This window comes from Apodemus sylvaticus, chromosome 7 (genome assembly GCF_947179515.1).
Source record: "Apodemus sylvaticus chromosome 7, mApoSyl1.1, whole genome shotgun sequence".
In the NCBI taxonomy this organism is placed as follows: Eukaryota; Metazoa; Chordata; class Mammalia; order Rodentia; family Muridae; genus Apodemus; species Apodemus sylvaticus.
In genome coordinates this window covers 132,099,871-132,126,428 of record NC_067478.1, presented here as the reverse complement: position 1 = coordinate 132,126,428, position 26,558 = coordinate 132,099,871, and the positions used below count along the sequence as shown (strand labels likewise).

The window sequence follows — 26,558 nt, the reverse complement described above, 5'->3', positions numbered from 1 at the left end:
AGGAATTAAAGGGTTTTCAGAGATCCCAGGGACTAAATTACCAAGAAGAGTATACTCGGAGGTAGTCAGGACTCCAAATACATATGTAGCAGACAATAGCCTTATCTGACATCAATTGAAGTGGAGGGATGCTTGATACCCCAGGGTAGGGTTGATGAGGCAGGAGTGAGTGTGGGTGGAGGAGGCCCCTCATAGAGGCAAAGGGGGGTATGTGGAAGAGTAACTGGGAAAGGAAGGTATATAATTTGAAATATAAACAAATACAATGATTTAAAAATTTATAAGTACATGCTACAATGCTACAATGAATTCAGTACCTTTTAAAAACTGAATATATTTACTAAGCACAGTAAAAATTCAATATCATATTTAAGTAAAAAGGTGTTATGTAAGTGATAAAATTCTTGGGAACAGGAGTATCTCCAAATTAGTGAAATTTTTTATTTTACATTATTTTCAGGTCAGCTACCTTTAATCTTATCGATACGATTAAACTAAGTGGCATTGTATTATCCCTATTTTTACTCTTTTGTTTTTATTATTTCCTACTTATTCTTTCTTAAAGAGACTGTCCTTCCTTTCTCTTCTGTTCTTGCTTGGCCACTCCAAGAGAGGAAATGTGAATAAATGAGCAAGGTGTGCACATGAGATACCAGGGAGACTAATTTATTTTGATAAATGTTTCTTGCGGAGTTTCATGTGAAATAAGAACAGAAAATGTTTTTGTTTTGTTTTGTTTTTTGTCTTCACCTTTTATCAAAAGGGAATGTTCATATATCTAGCCTCATATCCCCATTCCTTTCTCACTTGTCACCGAGCTTAAGGGGTTGTATTTTATTCATATAGTCTCTTCATAGCTAACATTCCTGCCCATGAACTTGTGATGTGGTCGGTACTGCTTAGACAATTAGAAATCCTGTTTATTTGTTACATTTCTTGTTCCTGTGACAAAATCAAACTCAAGGAAGAAAGGTTTATTTTAACTTATACTTTAGGGTTGTAGTTTATTGCGAAGCTTGAGGCAGCTGATGACATTGTATCCACACTCAGGAACCAAAAGGGTGAATATCTGTGCTGAACATTTCTTCCTTTAATTCAGTCCAGCAATTCAGTAGATCGAGTTGTGCCTCCTACAATTAGGAAATTTAACCCACTTTAGAAATTCCCCCACAAATATGCCCTATGGTTTATTTCCTAGGTGATTCTATGTCCTATCAAGTTGATGATATTAACTGGCACATTTTGGCCTAATTTTTGCTGATTGGTTCCAAGTGTTCTTATTGGCCATTACTTTACTTTTCTCTGCCTTAATTCTTGATTGCAAACATGTCCTTTCTTGCTAAAGGCCAGGAGCCTCCCAGCACTGCTTTCAATGTGTCCCATAGGTTTGGGTATGTTGTGCCTTCATTTGCATTAAATTCTAAAAAGTCTTTGATTTCTTTATTTCTTCCTTGACCAATGTATCATTGAGTATTTTTTAGTATCCATGTGTATGTGGGCTTTCTGTTGTTTTTGTTGCTATTGAAGACCACTCTTACTCCACATTGATCTGATAGTAGGCATAGGATTAGTTCAATCTTCTTGTATTTGTTGAGGTCTGTCTTGTGACCAATTATATGATCAGTTTTGGAGAAGGTACCATGAGGTGCTGAGAAAAAGGAACATTCTTTTGCTTTAGGATGAAATGTTTTATATATATGTTAAATCCAATTGGTCCAAAGCTTCAATTAGTTTCATTGTGTCCCTGTTTAGTTTCTGTTTTACTGATTGGTCCATTGAGGAGAGTGGAGTGTTGAAGTCACCCACAATTATTGTGTTACGTGCAATGTGTGCTTGAGCTTCAGTAAAGTTTGTTTTATGAATAAGGGTGCCCTTGCATTTGGAGAATAGATGTTTAGAATTGAGAGTTCTTCTTGGTGTATTTTTCCTTTGACCAGCAAGAAGTGTCCTTCTGTGTCTCTTTTAATGATTTTAGGTTGAAAGTCACTTTTATCTGTTATTGTTTCCTAAGACCATTTGCTTGTAGAATTGTCTTCCAGCCTTTTACTCTAAGGTAGTTTTTGTCTTTAACACTGAGGTGTGTTTCCTGTATGCAGCAAAATTTAGGGTCCTATTTATGTATCCAGTCTGTTAGTCTATGTCTTTTTTGGGGGGAATTGAGTCCATTGATGTTAAGAGATATTAAAGAATAGTGATTATTACTTTCTGTCATTTTTGATGTTCTTTTTATATTTGAGTGGTTATCTTCTTTTGGGTTTGATGATAGAAGGTTACTGTCTTGCTTTTTCCAGGGTGTACTTTCCCTTCTTGTATTGGAGTTTTCCTCCTATTATTCTTTGTAGGGCTGGGTTTGTGGAAAGATATTGTGTAAATTTGGTTTTGTCATGGAATATCTTAGTTTCTCCATCTATTGTGACTGATAGTTTTGCTGGGTATATTATTCTTGACTGGCATTTATAGTCAAGAATACTGCATGAGATCTGTCTAGGATCTTCTAGCTTTCATGGTCTCTGGTGAGAAGTCTGCTGTAATTCTGATAGGTCTTTCTTCATATGTTACTTGGCCTTTTTCTCTTACTGCCTTTAATATTCTTTCTTTGTTTAGTACATTTGGGATTTTGATTATTATGTGATAGGAGGTATTTCTGTTCTGGTCCATTCTGTTTGGAGTTCCGGAGGCCTCTTGTATATTCATGGGCATCTCTCTCTTTAGGTTAGGGAATTTTTCTTCCATGATTTTGCTGAAGATATTTGCTGGCCTTTGAGTTGTAAATCTTCACTCTCATCTATGCCTATAATCCTAAGGTTTGGTCTTCTCATTGTGTCCTGGATTTCCTGGATGTTTTGGGTTACAAGCTTTTTGCATTTTGCATTTTCTTTGACTGTTGAGTAATGGTTTCCATGGTATCATCAGCATCTCAGATTCTTCTATCTCTTGTATTCTTTTGTAGATATATGCATCTATGGCCCCTGATTTCTTCCCAAGGTTTTATAACTCCAAAGTTGTCTCCCTTTGTGATTTCTTAGTTGTTTCTACTTCTGTTTTTCGATCCTGGATGGTTTTGTTCAGTTCCTTCACTTGTTTGTGTTTTCCTGTCATTCTTTAAGAGCTTTTTGTGTTTCCTCTTTCATGACTTTTGCTTGTTGACCCAAGTTCTGCTGTATTTCTTTAAGTGATTTTTGCATTTCTTTTGCATTGCATTGATTTTGCAATGAAATTGAATAAAATCAATTTTATTGATTTTATTGGCTTCTATCCATTGACCCACATTCTCCTGAATTTCTTTAAATGATTTTAGTTTTTCCCTTGTAAGGGCTTCTTCTACCTTTTGATCCATTTTCTCCTGTATTTCTTTAAGTGATTTATTTATGTCCTTCTTGTTTTCCTCTAACAGCATCATGACCAGTGATTTTAAATCTAAATCTTGTTTTTCTGGTGCGTTGGTGTATCCAGGTCTTGCTGTTGTTAGAAAATTGGGTTCAGATGCTGCCATATTGCCTTGATTTCTGTTAGTAACATTCCTACATTTGCCTTTTGCCTTCTGGTTATCTCTGGCCTTAGTTGGTCCTGATGTCACTGGCTGGGGCTTGAACCTTCTGTGAGCTTGTAAGGCTATTTCCATGTCACTGGATGACTGGGTTTCCCCTGTCACAGATTGCTGATGTACTGCTCTACTCTTGGGTGCCCTTGGAGCCCTGGTTTGTCTTGCTCCAAGCAATATTATATTTGGATTGTCTCTGTGAGTCTGGTGCTGCCTATATACTTCATCAGGGAGCAAAGATGCTGGATGCTGCGGGGACCTTTTCTAAGTGCTGACCACTCTGCAGGGCAAGCATCCCCCAACAGGGCTGGCCCACAGTTGGCCCACAGAGCTGCCCAGGCCCTGGGTGCAGGCAGAAGTCCGGCAGGCTGAGACCCAAGCTATGTTAGACTCAGAATTTATCTGTGTACCTGGCACTGCCTGTCATATCCGTCTGGCATCTGGGAGCCAAGATGGCCGAGACCTCATAGAAAGTTTAAATCCATAACTGAGTTATAAGTGAAGATTTGTATAGATAAACCCAGTCAATATTTTATCTTCTGTCCTGGTGCCTAAAATAAATCCTATTTCCCTTTTTACAACTTTTGGTTTATTGTTTTACAACCTCTTGGAATGTAGTCTGAATAGGAGAAAGTCTGGTTGCCATCTAAGAGCAAATAACTTGTGACACTTGGCAGACTGGCAGAGTTCTCATTGCAGTTTTGACTATTATAAAAGGATGTAGTAGCAGTCTCTTTATAAAAGAGCTTAATATTAATAGATATAATTTTAGGAATTCTTATAGGATTGTCATTAAAACTTAAGTCATCTATTTGTCTACATAGCATCACTACAAGACATTTCATCTTTGTGGATCTGCAGAGATCTGTTCCAAGGCAGTGTGCCATTACATACTGCTTATTACATATGTTTAATAACAGGAAAAACTTATTAATAGCAGGAATCTTTCCTAAAATTAGTCCCACATAGCCTTTCTGAATGAAGGCTCATCTTTCGCAGACTATATAATAATCTGAAGCAGGCCATTTCAGGATGATCACCTGCTAGTATTTTAGCTTGTCCTATTATGGCTCCCAGCCCTTTCTAAGCTGTGTAAAGCAACCTAATGTACTCATAATGTACTACCACTCTTGCCACAACCTTAATCTTTCCTGGAAAGTCTTAAATAAGAACTTGGAATTTAAAGATTCTATTTATAACCAGCCAACATTATGTATTTTATTTACATTTTATGTTTTAATAAGGCCATTTGAACAGATTAAAAATAAAATTTAAAAATATGTGAATATTCACTTATTCATTAAATAAATGTTTGCTGTATCATAGAGAATGGCATTGTATAAATATGTGAATATTAAGTATAAGCCATTATATTTTCCCTGTGGACTTCTCCAACACCAAAAATATGAATCTTGGATCAAACATATAATAATCCTGAAAATAATGTATGAGTTCTTCAGGATACTTTTGATGTATCTTATCATGGGATTTTTGTTTTTGATACAATAAGTTAGAGAACTTTCATGTTACTAGATTTAAAAGTAAACTTAACCTTAATAATGGCTTGTGACTGAGCTATTTTAAATGAAATGATTCAATAAAGGAAGATGAAAATTCAAGTAATGGCCTGATGATGTTTGTTGAATGCTTTTTCTATTTATAGCAACAAGAAGCATCTCAGTGGTATGCAATAGCCAACAGCACATGATACATCAGCTTGGAGAATGTCAAACAAAGGTTTAAATGAGATTTATGTGTACAGATGTAATTTAGCCCAGGGAAATGTTTATGATGTTATAGGTCTGGTTCTCTGGGAAACAGATGCTAAGATGGAAATTTACAAGTAGAAAGCTGAAACTCGGGATAAATGAACAAAGCTCATTATGTTTCAAGGCAAGAGATGGTCCTTTGTGGCTCTCAGATCTGCTGTCGGAGTAATCTTTCATTTTTGTCATGAGGAGTCACACATTTACATTCCTGAGCTGGCCTGGCTGGAGCATTTCTTTTTGCAAATTTGAAATAAGTGGGAAGTTAAGTCTTAGTTGATCTTTCCAGAGTTACTGACAAACACAAAGAAGTGCAGCTTTGCAGTTCAAATCTTTACCTCCAATCTAGCTTAGTTTCAATTCATATTTCCTTTTGGGGATGGTGAGAGCTTTGGCCAGCTTCTAGTTTAGCTGTAGTCACACCCAGAGTAACACTCAACTGAAAGCTGACATCTACAAACACTCTTAAGCTCCATTAACATGACACATTACGCAAACCAAGAAAAGATGAACACAAAGCATTGTTATTTATTATGAACATTATGAATTTAACTATGAAAAATATGTGTGGGTTTACATATTTCAGAAAGAGACACAGAAAAAGAACAGCTATTTTGCAAATGTAGAATAACCTATTCAGATCATAAATTAGGATGCCAAACTGCTTGTTTCTTTAATAATAACCAAGAATTCAAGTTTCTATTTTATCTTCTATAGTCAATTTTTAAATAGATAATTTTTTGTTGTATTTTTGTATGTCTTAGTGTTCTCATATGGTTTGTGAAATCTGTCATGGTGTGGGACTGAAAAACTCAGTGATGTGCTCCTCTCTCCAGAACTGATAGCATAACACATATGAACAGGTGCTTGGTGTGCGTAACTAATTTCAGCCATTCTTAGAATGACCTTGAATGGGATAATGAAGCATGTGAATGAGTCTAATTTCTACATGTGCCTTACATGGTCATTTTCATTTCCCTAAATTACTTCTTTATTCATTTCAGCATCTTTTAAAATAAGATTTATTTTTTAAATTCATCAGTGTGTGTAGTATTTTTGTGTATGTTTGTGTATATAGCTATATGTGTGGGATTGGGGGGGTGCATGTACATCCATATGCATGTACCTACTCATAGAGGTCAGAGGTACTGGATATTTCTGGAGTTAAAGTTACATCCTGTTGCAACTAGTTTGATGTGGATGTAGAGAACTGAATTTAAATCCTCCAGAAATTAGCCATAAAGGAAATTACAAATGAAAAATATACATCATACAGGACAAGGAAAGGAAATATGATACAATTTAAAGGCATAGTTTAATAAAGAGGAGCTTTTAGAGAGATCTGTTTCACAAGGTAAAAATCATAGACACAAAAGATTCTATACTCAAGAAAGCCCTCTTTTTTTGAAGTAAATTTTCTATTTATATCTGCACTACTCTTATTTTTTGCTGAGTCACTATTCGGAGTATCCTTCAAATCACACATACACCATTTTGTTTTTGTTTTGCTTTTCCTTTTTTCTATTGTTGCTGTGCTTTATCTATTTTAACTTAAGCTTAAGCAGCTATTTGGTACTGCTTTTAATAAATTTTGAACTTGTTATTTTTAAAATCTAAGACTAGAAAGCAAAAGAGGTCATGATAAGTGTTTTAGGATACTTAAAGGACGTCAGTGAAAAGAGGAGACAGAGTTCTTACAGTTGTTACAGAGTATGTAATACAGCTAATCCACTGAACTTATAAGACTATATTTTGCTTCAGATGAAAGCTGGAATGGGATTTATAATGTCTGGAGCCATTGGACTTGGAGGAACAGGTGTCATGTGTTGCTCATCACTGAGGAATTGAAGCAAAGGAAGGATGACTATACAGGAGGACCACTGTGATTCAAGGGGTTACTTGTGATTCAACTGAGTTACCAGGGAAGTTCTAGTGCACATCACAGAATTGTGTTGAATGATGTTGTGTCCTCCATGTTTGTGAAAGCAAATACAGACATAACAGCATGACTGCATCCTTTAAATCTAAATACTAAGTATGAGAGTCACTTGCTTATGAAACAGTTATAATCACAGTACTAACCCCATTGTAGACACATGCAAATATATATATATATATATATATATATATATATATATATATATATATATATACATATATATATATACAGACACACACACACACACATATAATCATGTTTCTTTAAACATGATTCTGTTTGGCTAATAACATGTACTTGTTACTTGGTTTAATATAGAATTTTTTTCTTTATCATACTACAGCTGCTACTGTTAAACTTTCCTCCTGTGGAAACTGGACAACAAAATGACTCCCTAGATTTGATTTGTAGATGTAGAAGGGTAAAAACAGAGATAGTAATTTTCAAAAAGTACAAAAAGGCATGAAAAGTGATTATCAACTCTGAGTAAGGACTCTGAGACATATCCATGTGGAAATTACCCTTTCTGAATGTTGCTACGGTGGCTTTCAATCTGAACAGAGACAGTTATGAACAGAAGGTGGACTCCATTTACTTGATTAGCGGTTGCCTTCCCCACTTTCTGAAACAGGAGGCCAAAGTGTTGCAAAATTACAAGATTAACGATTAGTGGGGTGGCTACAAAGTCCACAAGCTACTACTGTCACATGTTTATAATGTAGCAGATAGCCCTAAGGGAGGGACAGGTATGGATGCAGTGTTGAGTCACATGCCATGTAAATAATATGTATCTGTCAGTTGGTTCTTGTTTTTTTTTTTCATTTTTAATTTTCATGTAGCACATGACTGCGTTTCTAGCTTGTTGTCTTTCACCACAGTCTACCGCTGTTCTGGAGAACAAAACCTGAGGATGCAATGAGCACATTTGTCATTTGACAGGTGGCCAAAATAGAATGCCTATGAACAGCTGGGTTTAAATATGTATCTGTGAGTCTACTCAATAAACATCGTACCTACTTGGTAAAAATATTGTCAACTAAAAGTACTCATATCTAATAAGCCAGTAATAGTGTAATTTCTCTGCTTTGAGTAAACAGCTATGCTAGAGGGCATTAAAGGGTATGAAAAACAGCACTTGAACACACTTATAGGAGTGTATATCTACTACATACACTGTATATACATCATTTATGATGTTTGTTGCACATAAACATATTGTCAGGTACACAAAACTATTTATTTGCCTATCAAGTAACTGTTTTGTTTATTATCTTTTCATTAAAATATTACTCTAAACAAGATATTTTGCCAAGGATCAAATTTACAAGAATAATTTTCATTTATTTTTCAAAGGCTTTCCTGTTTCTCTTCCATAATCTATGAATAAAACTTTCCTTTGTCCTGGAATAAATTAGTTTCTTGCCTATCTACTTTCTTATCTTTTAGCTCTGTTAATTTTCATTTGCTTATATATTATTTTATCTATTACTGTATTTATTTTTGTGTATATCAGTGTATATATTTGTACACTTGTGCCAAGCCTAAAACTGTTTTGGGCTTGATGATGTTCATTTTAACTCTCTGAGTCATTTACTGTCCTGTCATTCTTTACTTTATTCATGTTCTAGTTGTTGGCTGATGTATAGAATTATTGAGTTATCTATAATATAAGCTTAAGAAGCCAAACTCTTTCTATCTTTATCATCCTTGTGTGTCCAATGTCCATTATTGAGAGCAGATACTGATACTTGGATTTGTTTGTTGGTTTGCTTTTTCTCTTAGATGAAGAAATAAAAAAGTGGTAATCAGGAAAATAATCTTTTATCTTCAAGTCAGTTAGGTCTGGTTGCTGGAGTGGCCAAACCAGGAAACTTTGGGATAAACACTAAGATGCCAGTGTCCATTAGGTAATCTGGAAGCCTAGCAAATACAAATCTGTCTCACTCTAGATAGGTCCCAAAAAATATTCTGGAAGAATGCAAATGTAAAATATATAAAATGAGAGAAAGTAGTCAATCAATTTAGCAGGGTTGGTAGGATTTCAAACAAAATGAATGTGACATGAATCCAACATGTTCAGGAGCCCATAAACAGGAGAGACTGTTGAGAAATATTAATGCATGTCACATATGAGATTTAAGGAGATGAGAGTACATCAAAGTAGATAACATGATAGTCTGAGTTTGGACTAAATTTTAAAACCAACAGATAATAATTGGAAATCATTAAGCACAGAAGTGATGATAAATTTATGATTTATGAATGGTTTATGAAGAATGGACTAGAGAGTGATTGGGAGAATGAAGAATAGGTCAATTAAAAGGCTGGTAGATGGTCTCTATTCTGGACACTTTTTTGTTATGATCTAAGGCTGCTTAGTAATAGAGAGGCTAATTTCCTCAGAATGGATGAATGATGCACTTATATTTTACTTAAACAAAATGGTATTCTGAGTTTCAGCACATCTTTACAGAATGCACAATCGAATATTGTAATGGTGTATGGGGTGTGTATGTGTGTGTTTGTGTGTTCCTCTATGTTAGCTAAAGGACACATAGTCTCTGAATTTTCTCATACAGTATTTTTCTGTATGTTCACATTTTAATCTTTTCCTGATCTGAATATGATTTTGTTTGAAGTGTGAGATGGGACTTAATTTTAACATTTCCCACATGGTTTGCTAGCTAGTACCATGTAGTAAGTGGTCCCCTCTTTTTCTATTGAGCTTACATACCATTTAAAAAATTTTAAAACTCTCATAATATGTACTTGGATTTATTTTTACACACTTGTTATTACATATTTTCCTAACATCATAATAATTCTATTGTCATATGTAACAGTCCTTGTTAGAACCTCAAACTCATTGGTCAATGGCCATGAAATAAAGTTTCATATTTAACTTAAGCAGAATTTTTTCTAATATTACATTATTTGAAATAAGCATTACATTTTGGGAATATGGCTTCTATTGTACTTGAACAGATTTTTGGTTATATTTTGTTAAATATATATTTAACTTTTTGAATTTTAGATATTTTGGCATTTACTGATGTGATCTTTTATTTTCTCATTTAGTTTCATGAATTCAGCAATTTTGAGTGATTATTTTTTACTATGGAATTACCTTTTTCTTTATGATATAAACTAAATTGGTGGATGAATAAAGAACATCACTGGACAAAGTATACAGTAAAGGTTTTTATCTCATAGCAGTCAGGAATCAGGGAGGGGACAAAAGGACTGGTAAAAGAATACATTCTTTAAGCACATATGACTTAGGACCAAGTTTCTTCAACTAGTGTCTTCCCCCTTCTTTTAGCTTAGAATTAGTCCACTTATGATGTCAGAGGCTTTGTGATGCAATCATCTTTCAGATAAACAGCATTAACGAGATTCAGTTAGGAATAGCCAGAAGCTGGAAAGAACCCAGATGTCCCTCAAAGGAGGAATGGATACAGAAAATGTGGGATATTTACACAATGGAGTACTACTCAGCAATTAGAAACAATGAATTCACAAAATTTTTAGGCAAATGGTTTGATCTGGAAAATATCATCCTAAGTGAGGTAACCCAATCACAAAAGAATACACATGGAATGCAATCTCTGATAAGTGGATATTAATTAGCCCAGAAGCTCTAAATACCCAAGGCACAAATCGCATAACAAATGACTCCCATGAAGAAGTATGGAGAGGGTCCTGATCCTGGAAAGGATTGATCTAGCATTGGAGAGGAATATAAGGACAGAGAAAAAGGAGGGAGGTGATTGGAGAATGGATGGAGAGAAGAAGGTTTATGGGACATATGGGGAAAGGGGATCTGGGAAAGGGGAAATCATTTGGAATGTAAACAAAGAATATAGAAAATAAAAATATTTTTAAAAGGAATTATTAGTTATTAATATTTAGTAATCAACAATCAATTAATAGTTAATAATCAAATATTAATAGCAATAATATTAAAAAGTCAAATTTTGTGAGAGTTGGGATTGGAAATCCCTAGGGAAGAAAGGAGTGAATGGATATAATGAAAATAAAATGTATAAAAGAAGGAACTTTCAAAGAATTAAGGAAAATATTTTTTAAACAGTGAAAGTCATTCTTCTAGAAATGAGCTTTCCCAGTTCAATTTTCATATACAAAGGTTTCATTTTCCAAGTTTATTTTTTATCTTAATATATATATATTCTTCAATATATTTTTTATTTACATTTCAAATGATTTCCCCTTTACTGGCTCACCAATCCTTGAAAGTCCCATAAGCCCTCTTTCTTCCCCCTGTTCCCCAATCTACCTCTTCCCACTTCCCTGTTCAGGTATTGCCCTACACTGTTGCACTGAGCCGTTCCAGAACCAGGGGCCACTCCTCCTTCTTGGATATCATTTGATATGTGGATTGCGTCTTGTGTATTCCAAGTTTCTAGGCTAATATCTGCTTATCAGTGAGTGCATACCATGTTTGATCTTTTGAGGCTTGGTTACCTCACTTAGTATGATGTTCTCCAGTTCCATCCATTTGTCTAAGAATTTCATGAATTCATTGTTTTAAATGGCCGAACAGTACTCTGTTGTGTATATATACCACATTTTTCGTATCCATTTCTCCGTTGATGGACATCTGGGTTCTTTCTAGCTTCTGGTTATTATAAATAGGGCTGCTATGAACATAGTAGAACATGTATCCTTATTGCATGCTGGGGAATCCTCTGGGTTTATGCCCAGGAGTGGTATAACAGGATCCTCCGGAATTGATGCGCTCAGTTTTCTGAGGAACCGCCAGACTGATTTCCAGAGTGGTTGTACCAACTTGCAACCCCACCAGCAGTGGAGGAGTGTTCCTCTTTCTCCACACCCTCTCCAACACCTGCTGTCTCCTGAGATTTTATTCTTAGCCATGCAAAGACTAAAATGCAAATCAGGATTGTTTTGTTTTGCATTTCCCTAATGACTAATGATGTTGAAGATTTTTTAAGATGCTTCTCAGCCATTCGAAGTTCTTCAGGTGAAAATTCTTTGTTTAGCTCTGAACCCCACTTTTAATAGGGTTATTTGGTTTTCTGGGGTCTAACTTCTTGAGTTCTTTGTATATATTACATATTAGCCCTCTGTCAGATATAGGGTTGGTGAAAATCTTTTCCCAGTTTGTTGGTTGCCAATTTGTGGTTTTGATGGTGTCTTTGCCTTACAGAAACTTTGTAATTTTATGAGGTCCCATTTGTCAATTCTTGATCTAAGAGCATACGCTATTGGTGTTCTGTTTAGGAACTTTACCCCTGTACTGATATCCTAAAGGAACTTCCTCAGTTTCTTTTCTATTAATTTCAGTGTGTCTGGCTTAATGTGGAGGTCCTTGATCCACTTGGAGTTGAGCTTAGTACAAGGAGATAAGGATAGATCAATTCCAATTCTTCTGCATGCTGACCTCCAATTGAACCAGCACCATTTGTTGAAAAGGCTATCTTTTTTCCACTGGATGTTTTCAGCTTCTTTGTAGAAGAACAAGTGAACATAGGTGTGTGGGTTCATTTCTGGATCAGGGAATAGTGATTATTGCTTCCTTTTATTTTTGAGGTATTTTTATGTTTGTGTGGTATTTTCTTTTTGGTTTGTAGGAAGAAGATTACTTTCTTGCTTTTTCTTGGGTGTAATTTCCCTCCTTGTGTTGACATTTTCTAACTATTATTCTTTGTAGGGCTGGATTTGTGGACAGATATTGTGCAAATTTGGTTTTATCATGGAATATCTTGGTTTCTCCATCTATGATGATTGAGAGTTTTGTTGGGTATAGCAGCTTGGGCTGGAATTTGGGTTCTCTTAGGGTCTATATGAGGTCTGCCCAGGATTTTCTAGCTTTCATTGTCTCTGGTGAGAAGTCTGGTGTGATTCTGATAGGTCTGCCTTTATAAGTTACTTGCCCTTTTCCCCTTAATGTGTTTAATATTCTTTCTTTGTTTAGTGAATTTGATGTTTTGATTATTATGTGCTTGGAGGATTTTCTGTTCTGGTCCAGTCTGTTTCAAGTTCAGGAGGCTTTGTGTATGTTCATGGGCATCTCTTTCTCTACGTAAGGGAAGTTTTCTTTTACAATTTTGTTGAAGATATTTACTGGACCTTTAAGATGTAAATCCTTGCTCTCTTCTATACCTATAATCCTTAGGTTTGGTATTCTAATTGTGTCTTAGAGTTCCTGGATGTTTTGGGTTAGCAGCTTTACGCATTTTGCATTTTCTTTGACTGTTGAGTCAATGTTTTCTCTGGTATCTTCAGCACCCGAGGTTCTTTCTTCTATCTCTTTTTTTCTGTTGTTGATGCTTGCATCTATGACTCCTGAATTCTTTCCAAGGTTTTCTATCTCCAGCAAAGCCTCACTTCATGATTTCTTTATTGTTTCTACTTCCACTTTTAGATCCTGGATGGCTTTGTTCAGTTCCTTCACTTGATTGGTTGTTTTTTCCTGTAATTTTTTATGGGATTTTTGTGTTTCTTCTTTAAGGGTTTCTGCCTGTTGACCCATGATCTCCTCCTGTATTTCTTTAAGGTATTTTTGTGTTTCCTTTTTAAAGGATTTTACCTGTTGACTGATGTTCTGTATTTCTTTAAGGGAGTTATTTAAGTCTTTCTTGAACCCCTCTATCAGCATCATGAGATATGGTTTTAAATCCAAATCTTCTTTTTCCTGTGTGTTGGGGTATCCTGGACTTGCTGTAGTGGGAGGACTGGGTTCTGATGTTGCCATGTGGCCTTGGTTTCTGTTGGTAGGGTTCTTGTGCTTTTCTTTTGCCATCTGGTGCTAGTTGGTGTTGTTGTCTCTGGCAGGAGTTTATTCCTCCTGTGGGCCTGTAAGCCTGTGAACTTAATCCTCTGAGCTCAAAAATGAAAGCACTGTTGGGAGATCTCTCTCTCCTGGCGGGCTATGCACAGAAGGCTGTGGAGTCTCCCAGCTCCCTGGTGCAAATGGCAGCAGGAAGACTTCCATCCCTGCTGCTCCACTGATCACAGAATGCTGTGGAGTCTCCTGGTTCCCTGGTGTAAATGGCTCCAAGTTTCTTTTCAACATGTTCCTATGTCATTTTTCTTCAGTATGCTTTTTCTCAATTGTAGGTTGTGCCTTTTTCCATGTTTTATTTTGCTTTTATTTCCCTTATGTTCAACATGTTTTTCTAGTTACCAATGTGGGTCCTCTAATTAAGAGGAAAAGGAAGTTTGAAGTGGGATGTATCGCCAATACATCAGAAAAAGTGTACCCATGGAGTCTTAATCTGAAAGATTTATTTATTTATTTATTTATTTATTTATTTATTTATTTAAATATTGTTACTGAGGACACAAAGACCATTTTTATTTGTTTTGTGTAACTGCGTTCTAAATGTTGCAACTTCAGTTTTGATTTTTTTTTCTGTAATTTAATGGCATATATTGATTAGATTTGAGTCACATAATATTTTCTTTTTACAACTTTCATTAATTGTTTATTACAAATCGTTTTTTGCTGTTAGCAAATATTGTTTGGACAAATTTTTGTTACAGGTACATCATGTAATGTTTTTGCCACATAATTGAGCAGTTCTTATATATTTCTGTATATGACATACGCATATAACTGCTTAGTTTTTGTTACTTTTTTCTCAAATATTTTAATGTGTTTGTGTATTCCTGTTTTAATCTTATCATCTCTTTGACTGTTATACTTAATTCTGGACTCATCATTTTCAAGTCTGGTTCTTCTACTGTAGATTAATTAACCTCACAACCTTTACTTCTGCTTGTCAGCTTTTGTCTATCCAATTCCTGCTTTTGTTTGTCCATGCTCAACTCTTTCATCTTCACTACCATTTTTATTTTAGAAAAGTTCATTTTCTGAGGGAGAGGGACCCTTGCTTTCATTTGTAGGCTTTTTCAACACCTCATTTTAATCAGTCAGCCCCTCAAGAAAAGTAGAAATTGTTTTCTATAACTCCTAAGGTAGTTGTGTATGTATCTGTGATAATCTAATAAATCTGCAGGATGTCATGAGAGACAAGAAAGTATGTATGGATCTTGGCATCCTTAGATATAATACAACTGCAACCTGAAAAGATTGATAATGCTTTAAAACAAGATTGAATGCTATGAAAAAATGGAAAGAAAGGATAGAAGGAAGAAAGGGAAGGAGGGAGGGAGGAAGAAAGGGAAAGAGAAAGAATAAAAGAAAGGAAAGAAAGGAAGGAAGGAGGGAAGGAAGGAAGGAAGGAAGGAAGGAAGGAAGGAAGGAAGGAAGGAAGAAGGAAAGGATGGAAGAAGGAAAGGATGGAAGGAAGGGAAGAAATTTTCCCTGGGCCAGGGATTTTTCTAGTGATAGACATGAATGGACTACAAAGTAAAACATTTTGTTTTCAAAATATTTCCAAGTAATTTGGAATGGCTTAACAAACAGAGAAATCAGGCTCATGGTATAAGGGATTATAGAATATTTTATTTGAAGTTAAAGAATCCCAGCATCTAGATAAGTACGTTTTTGAAAGGGGTGGATTAGTGATTTTTATAATTCTGACTTTCCATTTACCCATTAATAAGATCAATTCCATTGTATTTCTGTTTCTTGAGGAAATGTATTCTTAAAACCCAAAATGTCAAACTCTAGCATCATCTTATGATATCTTGTAACTGAAGTCGGAGTGATATAATTTTGGGACTCTTGGATATAAGAGTTGTCTCTGTATCAAGAAATAAACAAACTATATATTTTTAATTTGTATAAAGATTAAACTTTCTAGGTATGTGTTTAACAGTAGTAATAACTGTAATAATTATTGTCTGTTTTGTAGAAATTTTTTGCCTTTTCAATAATTATAAGTCTATCTTTTATGTAGATAGTTGAAGTTCTATTGGATGACCCATCTGTAAATATCCAGAGGGCATCAGGAATAGGTTTTGATGTTATTTTAGAAGTGAAGATTATCTCTGTTTTTTTTGTAAATTTTAATATAGAATATTAAGGTATATGATATTTAATTTGTCTCATATAATGAGCTAATGTTATTTCTCAATTATCTGTAGTTTGAAGTAAATATTCTAATTGTTTTTTATTATAAGGAATGGTGATGTTTCAATTTTTTATCAAATAATTTTCTGTATCTTAACCTCTCTTTAATAATTAATTGGCTATACATAAAAGAGGAAGAAAATACCATTTTTCTTAAGTATTAGGGAGATAAATCTATTCTAATGTATTTTCTTGTCTCAAATATGTAGTAGGGGTGTAAGATGATTTACGTATAATAAGAGACAATGGTTTTAGAGAATTTACTTGTTTTCTTTTTGTATATTTTATGTTTTGTTTTATCAACTTTAATTGATTTAAGGCTTTTTGTAAACTGTCTTTTAGATTTGGGGTTAGGATCTCTTTAAAAATTTTAAATAAATGATGCAACTTTCTTGTAATTTTTAAATAAGGTCTAATCTACTATTTTCAACAGTTTTTAAAATCATTGTCTTTAATTTATCTTAAGTTGTAATTTTTGAAATATAATATATTTACAATGAATTTTTTTCAAATAATTTATTGGCTTGTTACATTGCATTTTATCAAGGGTAATAATTAATCTATGTTGGGTGAAAATCTCAATTATATTTTTAAAATTAATTTAGTTAAATCTTTTTTCATTATGCAAATAACATCCATATAATGTAAAATAAACATATTTTTATATTTAGTTTTAATGGATCTTAAGGCTTGATCTATTGATTATATATTTATATATTATATAGTTATCTATATATTATATTTTTTTGATATTTTTCAAATGGCCATTGAAAATTAATAGAGGGAATGTTGAAAGCATATCTTTGTATTTCTTTTGGTTGTACTTTTATAGTAATTAAACAGTTTTTTAAATATATAACCTTAACATAATAATTTTCTGGAACAGCTATTAGATATGGAAGGCTTGGCTGTAAAACTCTCATATGATATATTGTTTTATTAGCAGTCCTAAGTTCTTGTAAGAGTCTCTATTTGTCTAATATTTTCTTAATGACACACATAGGAGTATTTTATGAACTGTTAAATTTTTTAATATGTCTTAATTGTAGCTGTTTTTTGACTAACTGTTCTACAGCCTGTATCTATTAATTGTAGTCCTTCATAAAGAGATATTATATAATCTTTATTTATTGTAAGATCTAATCTTATACATTCTGGTGGTATTCTGGGTAAGCTTAAGATGTTAAACTTAGTGGCCAGAGGATTTAGTTTGTTTCTATCTTTTTCTGTTTTTCCTTTATGTCCTTTTTTTTTTCCTTTTGGGGCAGAGGACATACCCTCACCCCGTTGTTTTTTTTGTTTGTTTGTTTGTTTGTTTGTTTTTGTTTTTTTTTTTTTTGTCTTTTCATCTTTTAAAGGGGTTTCACTTTTATGAAATTTTGGCTCGTATTTATTTTTCTAATGCTTTTCTTTTTAGACCAAGCACATAGCCTGGGAATTTTTTTTATTATTTTTTTAATTTTAAATTTTTTTTAATTTTTATATATTGAAGTCTTTTCTTTTGTTGTTGTTTTGTTTTTGATTTTTGTTTTTCAGTCACGGTTCATATGTTCTTGTTTGCTGCAAGAAAAGTATGAAACCTTTTCCTTTCTACCTCCATTTATATTTTGAACATTGATGCAAAAATATTATTCTTGTGTTGTTGTATAGGCCATATCTTGGACCTGGGTTGATGTTTTGACCAATGTACATGCTTTGATGTAATCTTGCACAGTTCCTGTTTTTTCCTGATTGGTCTAATTTGTACTTGGTAGAGAGTATTGGCATTTTCCCATGTAAGTTGTTTTCCTCAGAGGGAGGAAGCATCCTGTCTAGTGCCTCTTTCAATCTATCAATAACGTCTTCTAAAGACAGGCTTCCTTCCTCTGGGAATCATGGACTAACCACAATACAAAGTCATAAAATGCCATCAAACTCTTCTTTGAGGTTTTAGCACCTCTACTTTCTAAAAGCTGACTCTATACTGTCAGGAATAAGCATCTGTTTTTAGATTGTGAATGCACATGATTTTTATCTTCTTGTCATCTTAACTTGATGTGTCTCTATCAAGGAGTCTGTAGCACTCTGACGAGGTCTTATCCTTATCTGAAAAAGTATTTTTTTTTAGAAAAAAAAGGAGAGAGAAATCTTACCTGCTTTGAGCACAACATTGGGATCCAGCTGTCATGGACCACCCTAGTCAGGTATGGGGATCCCTGAGATTTGGGTTCTTGAGGCTAGGTGAGTAAGGATTTGGCAGTGACAAACAGAAACAAACACAGAGGCAGGTTGAATCTGAGTGTAATTTGTAGTACTCAAGCAAGGATTTTTATGTATAAAGAAACAGGTGTTATAACTGTGAAAACCTGTGTTTAGTGAAGCAGTGAAATAGAATGGTCATTGTAATAGTAATTTGGTACAACAAAACATAAAATATAAAATACAAAATATAAAATCATCTAAGTATTACAACTTTAAAATGCTGCATTTAATAAAACAGCCAGGTACAATAAACTTTATTATGATCTTTTGGTACATCAAAATATAAAAATCATCTAAGGCTAGTTACACATTTCCAAGAATAAACTAATGAATTTTTATGATCAGTTACTATTTAACTTTTAGATCCTGTTTTTCTGTTGATATCCTAAGAATAAATTTAAACTTTTAATTCTTTTTATTTAAGGTTTTCTTAAACAATATACCAAAACCTACTTCCGATGACACATATGTAGCTGTATAAAATATTACTGTTGGGAATGTTTATATTTATCAGTACTATCTTACAGGTGATTTATAAAGTGAAGCACTGGTTTTCCAGGAGATGAGGTCATGTTTAGTGATTCTATCTCAAGCGATGGTTTTGTAGCCATAATACTCACTTAAGATCTTAGCCTAGGTTATCAGAAAAATCTTGTATATAGGAAAAGGAATAGAAAACATAAAACAGATCACTCAATACTTATTTTTGGTCAAGATTTATATAACAGATTCCAGGAAAACTCCCTTCAGGAGACCAAGACCTTCACTTATCTAAGTCTTTTTATCCTTCTTATGCCTCAACTTTACACCCTTGCTTGCTGTCTCCTGTCCTTCCTGCCTTCACCTCTATTTACCGGTTATTCTGATTCTTCTTCAGCTGTCTTTTAGAGTGCTGCTTTGCTGCTGTCATAGTGTGACTTGCCAACTGCTCACCTTTTGCTTCTACAACAACTGTATTGTGTCTGTCAAAATTGCCTGCATTCTGCTTCCTTTTTAATGTTACTGATTGTAGGCAATAAAATATCATTGGAAAAATCCCTGTAATAGTCCTAATATTATAACACCAGAACGGGCAGCACAGACCACTAAATCAATGAGCTTTAATAATAGCTGCGTATATCCTATTATCTTATTTGGACAGTCCTGGCTGAAGTTATATTATAAGATGGTAAGGAAATCAGTCATGGTTATTGTGTACTTTTCTCAAAGTAACTGTGAGATGTTCCCTATGCCGATGCAATCCAGTTTGCTACTTGACTGATAGACCTTTTGCTTATGGTATTTAAATCAGCAAGGGAATTTCCATCAGTTGGCAAGGAGTACATCAAAGTGCTCTATCCTTAAACACATTTTTTTTCAGAGAAAATTGAACACTAGGACTATATATGATGAGACTTTACAGAATTAACATCAAAATATCTTAAACATATTTTAGCATCTTCTCAATAGTATCTGAGGGAGAAGTGGGTCAATTTCTCATGTCTCATAATATTTTCGGAAAACATTTTGGTGAAGGAAGTGGTATTGAATTTTCAGACATATAGTTATCATATCTTACAAATATATTTGGTATGCCATAACACATACAAGTAAGAAATGGTGAATAATATCACACTAAAGGAAAGACAACTACAAATGATTAAGCAAAATAAGGACAAGCCTGTGTGTAGTGGCTTATGTAATAATTATAAAAGCATTTCTGGAAGATCTCTTAGAGCAGGAGCAAAATTGAAATGAATATCACCAATTCTAGGGAGCTGAACAGACCAGTACTATTGTTATCAGTTCTTTTCGGTTCTTTTCTTATGTCTTAACACAGGAAATTTTATCATTAGATTTTTTTATTTGGTTTCATTTAACTATAATTTTAAGGTTGCTTTTGTTAAATTATAGAAAGTCTTCAAGTATTTGATGAGTTTAGAATGAATTGTAAAAACATGTTGATGACAATTCTGTTTTTCCCTTCTAGAGGAAAGGAACATCCCAAGGCTTATGGGGTGAGGACAGCAAATTAAGCCACAGGCTATTTAAATTTCTCTGCACTCAGAGTGTTAAAAAATGATGAATATTTTTAGAAGGGTGATCTTTCTGGATCTTTCTCAAAGGAAAAGACAAGAAAAGAATTAGGATTATCATCAGCCAAATGCCACAGATGGTCCCAGCCAGGAAGATTTAGATTTAGAGGGGGAACTTTTGAATTTCAGGAAAAGGCACAGGTTCTGCTAGATGACAGACAGAAACAACCACACACGGAGACAGTTTGAATCTGAATGTATTTAGGAGCTCTAAAGCAAGGACTTTTATACAGGAAGAGTTGGCATTACCATTTCAAAAGATTTAGCCAGTGAGGCAGGCACAATTATCATAACCATTTGGTACAAGGAAATGCAAAATCAATCAGGTACAAAGTTTCTCATGTAACAGATTCAGAGGATCAATTTACAGATGTCATCAAACTTCCTGATTAGAATACAGAGTCACTTATCTGTCAATAGCTAACAGTAAACCTTCAAAGAGTTTGAAGTTTCTTATACCTCCTGGGTCTTAGCAAGTTTTTGTGAGAAATTTTTATCTAACATTTAGCTTCTTGACTTAATCAATGCTTTCTGTACCGGAGTGTCAGAGCCACCCTCATCTACATATGCACAGCCATATAAACCTGCATGTTGCTGGAAGGTTGTAATTATGTAAATGACTATGAGGCAAAGCATTGCAATTCTTAAAGAAGAGTTTGTGGTCAGTGAGTCAGCTTCAAAGAATGGATTATTGGCTGGGCCAGTAGGAATCCTTGTGAAGAGAGAAAAAGAGGAAATTTAGAGTAAACTGCTTTTTGAGAACTACAGGCTCAGAATTTTCTAGTTAGTGACTTACTTCAAGATGGATCCTTTTACATCGTAATTTGCTTGGCTTTTTTAGTCCCAGCTACTGAGAAGGGGGAGAGTTTACTAGCAAAGCAAATTGCCAAGTGAGATTTTCACTTCTGAATAGAGGTGTTCTGGAGGGCTCCAGGAGACATTTCTCGCCTTAGTCTGTAAAACTTTGTCTCACAGAATCTACTGGAGCCACTGTGGCATCCAAATAATGTATAAGCATATTCCTCAGTCTATCTCAAACTTTTAGGTGATGTATTCTTTGATATATATTAATATACACACATTTTCTCTTATAATCAGTAAGTATACAGGGGACATTAAAACTAGCAACAAAAGAAAAAGTCAAACTGAGGAACTATGACAATTAATATTGATCTTGAGTTGAAAAAAATCTAAAATCACATAAGAAACAGGGCTCTGGACTCCCCTTTGAGAACCAGAAAAGGTTAATTAAGGTGGGATGATCCCACCTGAATTTGAAGCCACTATTCAATGTGTTTGGGCTTAGACTAAATAAAAAGGAGAAAGGAGTATGAAAGCAATATTCAACTATCTCAGTTACTGCTGCTGATACCCTATGTCCCTCTTATGATGGACAGAACCTTCAAATTATGAGCCAAAATAAGCCTTTTCTTCCTTAAAAAATGTCCTTTTTCTCAGTCTTGTTTGATTTCAGAACGTCTTTATACAATGGATAAATTATAGAAGAAATGATATGTAAACTATAGGTATTAATTTCAATCAAGTTAAAGGAGAGGCTGTAGCATGAGTTCATTCCTCAAAGAATAACACTTTTCCTCCATATTTTCCATCAGATCATACTGAACAAGGTCAGCCATACAGAGGTCATGCTGTGCCTCTGATTATCACATAATGCATTTCTGTAAGGTAGAGTTACTTTTTCTAAGGAAACTGGAAATGAGTATGTATAAAAAACAAGTACCTTGATTTTCTTTGCTCAGGTTCCTGCTACTCTTGGCTTCTTCCATTCATAACATATATTATCTCTTTGATAGGCATTTTCCAATCAATGAAAGTCTAGTTTTGTATGTGTCTGTATGTCCTCTAATGATTAGTAAAATCATTAAGAAAAAAATCATTTCTATTGTTTAAATAATGAAATATTAAAGAGAAAATTAATTTCTAGATTATTTCTATTAAAATGGCTCTTCTTCTGGGAGTCAGGGAGAAGAAGAGGAGGACTAAAACAAAAATAGTAGCATTTGAGGTAATGAAAATATTCTGAATATATTATAATGGTAACATGTTAATCAATGTAATAGCTTAGCATCAAGAAGAGAATCCATGCAATGCATGTGTGTACGTAGGAGGCAGTGAAAATTTGGAAAGTCTATGCTTTCTATACATTTTTGTTTCAAACCCTATATTAGACTATACAATAGAGTCTTCTCAAAGGTAAAATCAAACACACAAAAAACAAAATACAAACAGCAACAACAAACCATCAATTTTTCCTTAACATCTTATATGCATGCAAATTAAATGAAAAATCTCTAATTTAAATTTGGACTTTCAGATTCCGAACCACCAACCAAAGAACATCCATGGGCTGGATCTAGGCCTTCCCACACATGTAGCATATGTGTAGCTTGGTCTTCATGTGAATCTTGAACAGTGGGAGTGGGGGCTGTACCAAAAGCTGTTGCTTGTATGTGGGATATGTTCTTCTAGCTGGGTTCTCTCATCTGACCTCTGGAAGAGTTTGTGCCTAGCCTCACAGATAACTTGATATGCTTGGTGGGAGTTATCAAGGGAGGTGGTTCCCGCCCACTCAGAGGAGTAGGGAAGGATTGTGTGAGTGGTGACTGAGAAGAGGGGTGGTGAGAGGGATGTTAAGTAAATAATTAAAAAGGAAAAACTGTACCAAATTGAAAAACCTAAAAGATATCGATAAATCTCTTGATATATATGATCTATCAAAGTTAAATAAAGATCAGATAAGTAATTTAATACAAATAAACAAATAAATAAATATTTAATAAGCCATTTTTTGTCTTTTTTATTGATTATTTTCTTTATTTACATTTCAAATGTTATCCCATTTCCTGGTTTCCCACCCCAAAACTCCCCATCCCCTTGCTTCTATGAGGGTGTTCCCCGACCCCCCCTCCCACCCACTCTTGTCTCCCCATTCTGGCATTCCCCTACTCTGGAGTATCAAGCCTTTACAGGACCAGGGTCTTTCCTCCCACTGATGCCTGGCAAATTCATCCTGTGCTACACATGGGGCTAGAGCCACATGTCCCTCCATGTGTACTCTTTGCTTGGTGGTTTAGTCTCTGGAATCTGTGGAGTATCTGGTTAGTTGATATTATTGTTCTTCTTGTGGGTTGCAAACCCCTTCAGCTCCTTCAGTCCTTTCTCTAACTCGTCTATTGGGGACCCTGTACTCAGTCCAATGGTTGACTGTGAGCTAGCCCCCCTGTATTTGTCAGGTTCTGGCAGAGCCTCTCAGGAGACAGCTATATCAAGCTCCTGTCAGCAAGCACTTGTTGGCATCCACAATAGTGTCTGGGTTTGGTGACTGTATATGGGATGGATCCTCAGGTGGGGCAGTGTCTGGATGGCCTTTCCTTCAGTCTCTGCACCACACTTTGTTTCCATATTTATTCCTGCAAGTATTTTGTTCCGCCTTTTAAGAAAGACTGAAGCATCCACACTTTGGTCTTCCTTCTTAAGCTTCATATGGTCTGGTAAATTGTATCTTGGGTATTCCAAGCCTTTGGGCTAATATTCACTTATCAGTAAGTGCATAATGATAAAAACATCTGGGTTTTGTTTGTTTGTTTGTTTGTTTTAAGGATTGGTTACCTCACTCAGGATGATATTTTCTAGTTCAATCTAGTTGACCAGGAATTTCATGAAGTCATTGTTTTAATAGTGAGTAGTATTCCACTGTGTAAATGTACCACATTTGCTGTATTTATTCCTCTGTTGAACAACACATAGGTTCAAAAAACACAGGAGAGCAAAAACCATTCTCAACACAAAAAGAACTTCTGGAGTAATCACCATCCCTGGCCTCAAGCTATATACAGAGTAATAGTGAAAAAAAAAAGATGGTATTGGTACAGGGACAGGCAGATAGATCAATGGGATAGACTTGAAGATCCAGGAATGAACCCCCATACTTATGGTCACTTAATATTTGACTAAGGAGCTAAAACCATCCAGTGGAAAAAAATTTAACCTATGTGGGAAATTTGGTGACTCAAGAAAGTATCTCTTTTGTTCCACTTACTTATTGCCACTTCAAAAAAATGTTTTTATTTTTAATTGTGTATATGTATGTGCCTCTGTGTAGGTATGAGGTATACAGTCTAAGTCAGATTTTCTTGGGCCTGGACTTAGAGGTTGTTCAGAAACACTTTATATAGGTGCTGGGAATCAACTGAGGTTTTCTTTGGGAGATAGTATATTATCTTACCCCCTGAGCCATCTTTTCATTTCTTAATTGGTGTGTCTTTAGATGTTCTGAAATATATATAGCTAAAACATATAGTTTGTGTTCCTAACATTTTTATTTTCCTTTACCTCTAGGACTGAAGTTCCAAGAAATTCAAGAAAGATTTGGTGAGGAATTCTTTAAAATATGCTTTGACGAAAATGAGAGAGTCCTTCGAGCTGTAGGCAGCACATTGCAGGACTTCTTCAATGGCTTTGATGCATTATTGGAACACATTAGGACTTCTTTTGGGAAACAGGCCACTCTAGAATCATCATCTTTCCTATGCAAAGAGCTTCCTGAAGGTACTCTCATGCTTCACTACTTCCATCCTCACCATACGGTGGGCTTTGCAATGCTGGGAATGATTAAGGCTGTAGGGAAGAGAATCTATCACTTAAATGTGGAAGTTGAACAAATTGAAAATGAGAAATTGTGCTTTGATGGTTCAAACCCAAGCAATTGTAGCTGTCTTACTTTCCTTATCAAAGAATGTAAAACTACTCAGATCACAAAGGACATTCTTCCACAAGGTACTTCTCAAGTTCCTGCAGACCTCAGAATCAGCATCAGCACCTTCTGCAGAGCCTTCCCCTTCCATTTGATGTTTGACTCTAACATGCTAGTCCTTCAGCTTGGGGAGGGCCTACGGAAGCAACTTCGATATGACACTCACAAAGTGCTGAAGTTTGAGGACTGTTTTGAGATAGTCTCTCCAATGATTGATGCCACCTTTGATAGAGTCTTGCTGCGATTGTCCACCCCATTTGTTATAAGGACCAAGCCTGAAGCTTCTGGTACTGAGAATGAAGATAAGGTAAGTAATCGTGTACTCCAGATGGGTGATGGGATCTAGTAGAATGGATAGTTATTTTAATTAATTATATATAGGTTGTAGTTATTATTTAGGCAAGAGAGCTTCAAGTACAATTTAGAAGATTACCTGCCCCTGGAGGTAAGTAGAAAGATTTGGCTGTATTCCCAGGTTTTTTACATAGTGTCTGTTTCATTTGTTAATTTGTTTCACCACATAAAAAGAAGATACTTATTAACACTAGCCAAAACAATTAGAAAATGATAGAACTCAGTAAAAATCTGGCATTATCAACTCATGAATATTTCCATGGATGAACTCAAAATGTGAGAGAAATTTCAATACTGTGGGGTTGTCTGGCTTATCTTTAAGCAAACAAAGGAAAAATATGCTTTATCATGCTTATGATATCTTTGAAATTCCACAGTCTCTGAACACTTTATTTATGTTATGTGTTTGTGCTAAGGAAAAGAAAAATAAATCCTCTCTAAGTTGGACATGGACTAATCAAATTTTAGTATTCAAATTGAGACATATTTTTAAACAACTTCACTACTTGAGAGAATGTAATGCATAGAATTTTAGTGTAGATTTCTATCGTTTGAGTTTTCATTTGGAAATCTTGGCCATAAAACTGTAAGTTGCTAATGAAAAACTACTAGAAATAAAACTGAAAATAGTTGTGTTCTAACAAATATTTGTCTCTTAGATATATTTTTTCTTAAAAAATAAGCTGACAGTAATGTAATATAAAAATATTAAAAAAAATCAGTTGTGACTACTTTTACCTTTTCAATGATATACTTTATTAATCCATAGGAAAAATCATGTTAATTTTTAATGTGGAGTTCAGATATATATTCATTCATTTACAATGAAGTATTTTCAGTCTA

General features: G+C 34.6%; 1 protein-coding gene across 1 annotated transcript in view; it reads left to right on the top strand.

Annotated features, from left to right (window-relative positions):
• Positions 1-25,707, top strand: part of Gucy1a2 (guanylate cyclase 1 soluble subunit alpha 2) — a 57,899-nt gene extending 32,192 nt beyond the window's left edge. Inside the window, exon 4 of the mRNA XM_052189420.1 lies at positions 24,947-25,707. Within this exon, the coding sequence (XP_052045380.1) occupies positions 24,947-25,707 (761 nt within the window). The remainder of the gene's footprint in view (positions 1-24,946) is intronic.
• Positions 25,708-26,558: the final 851 nt, after the last annotated feature.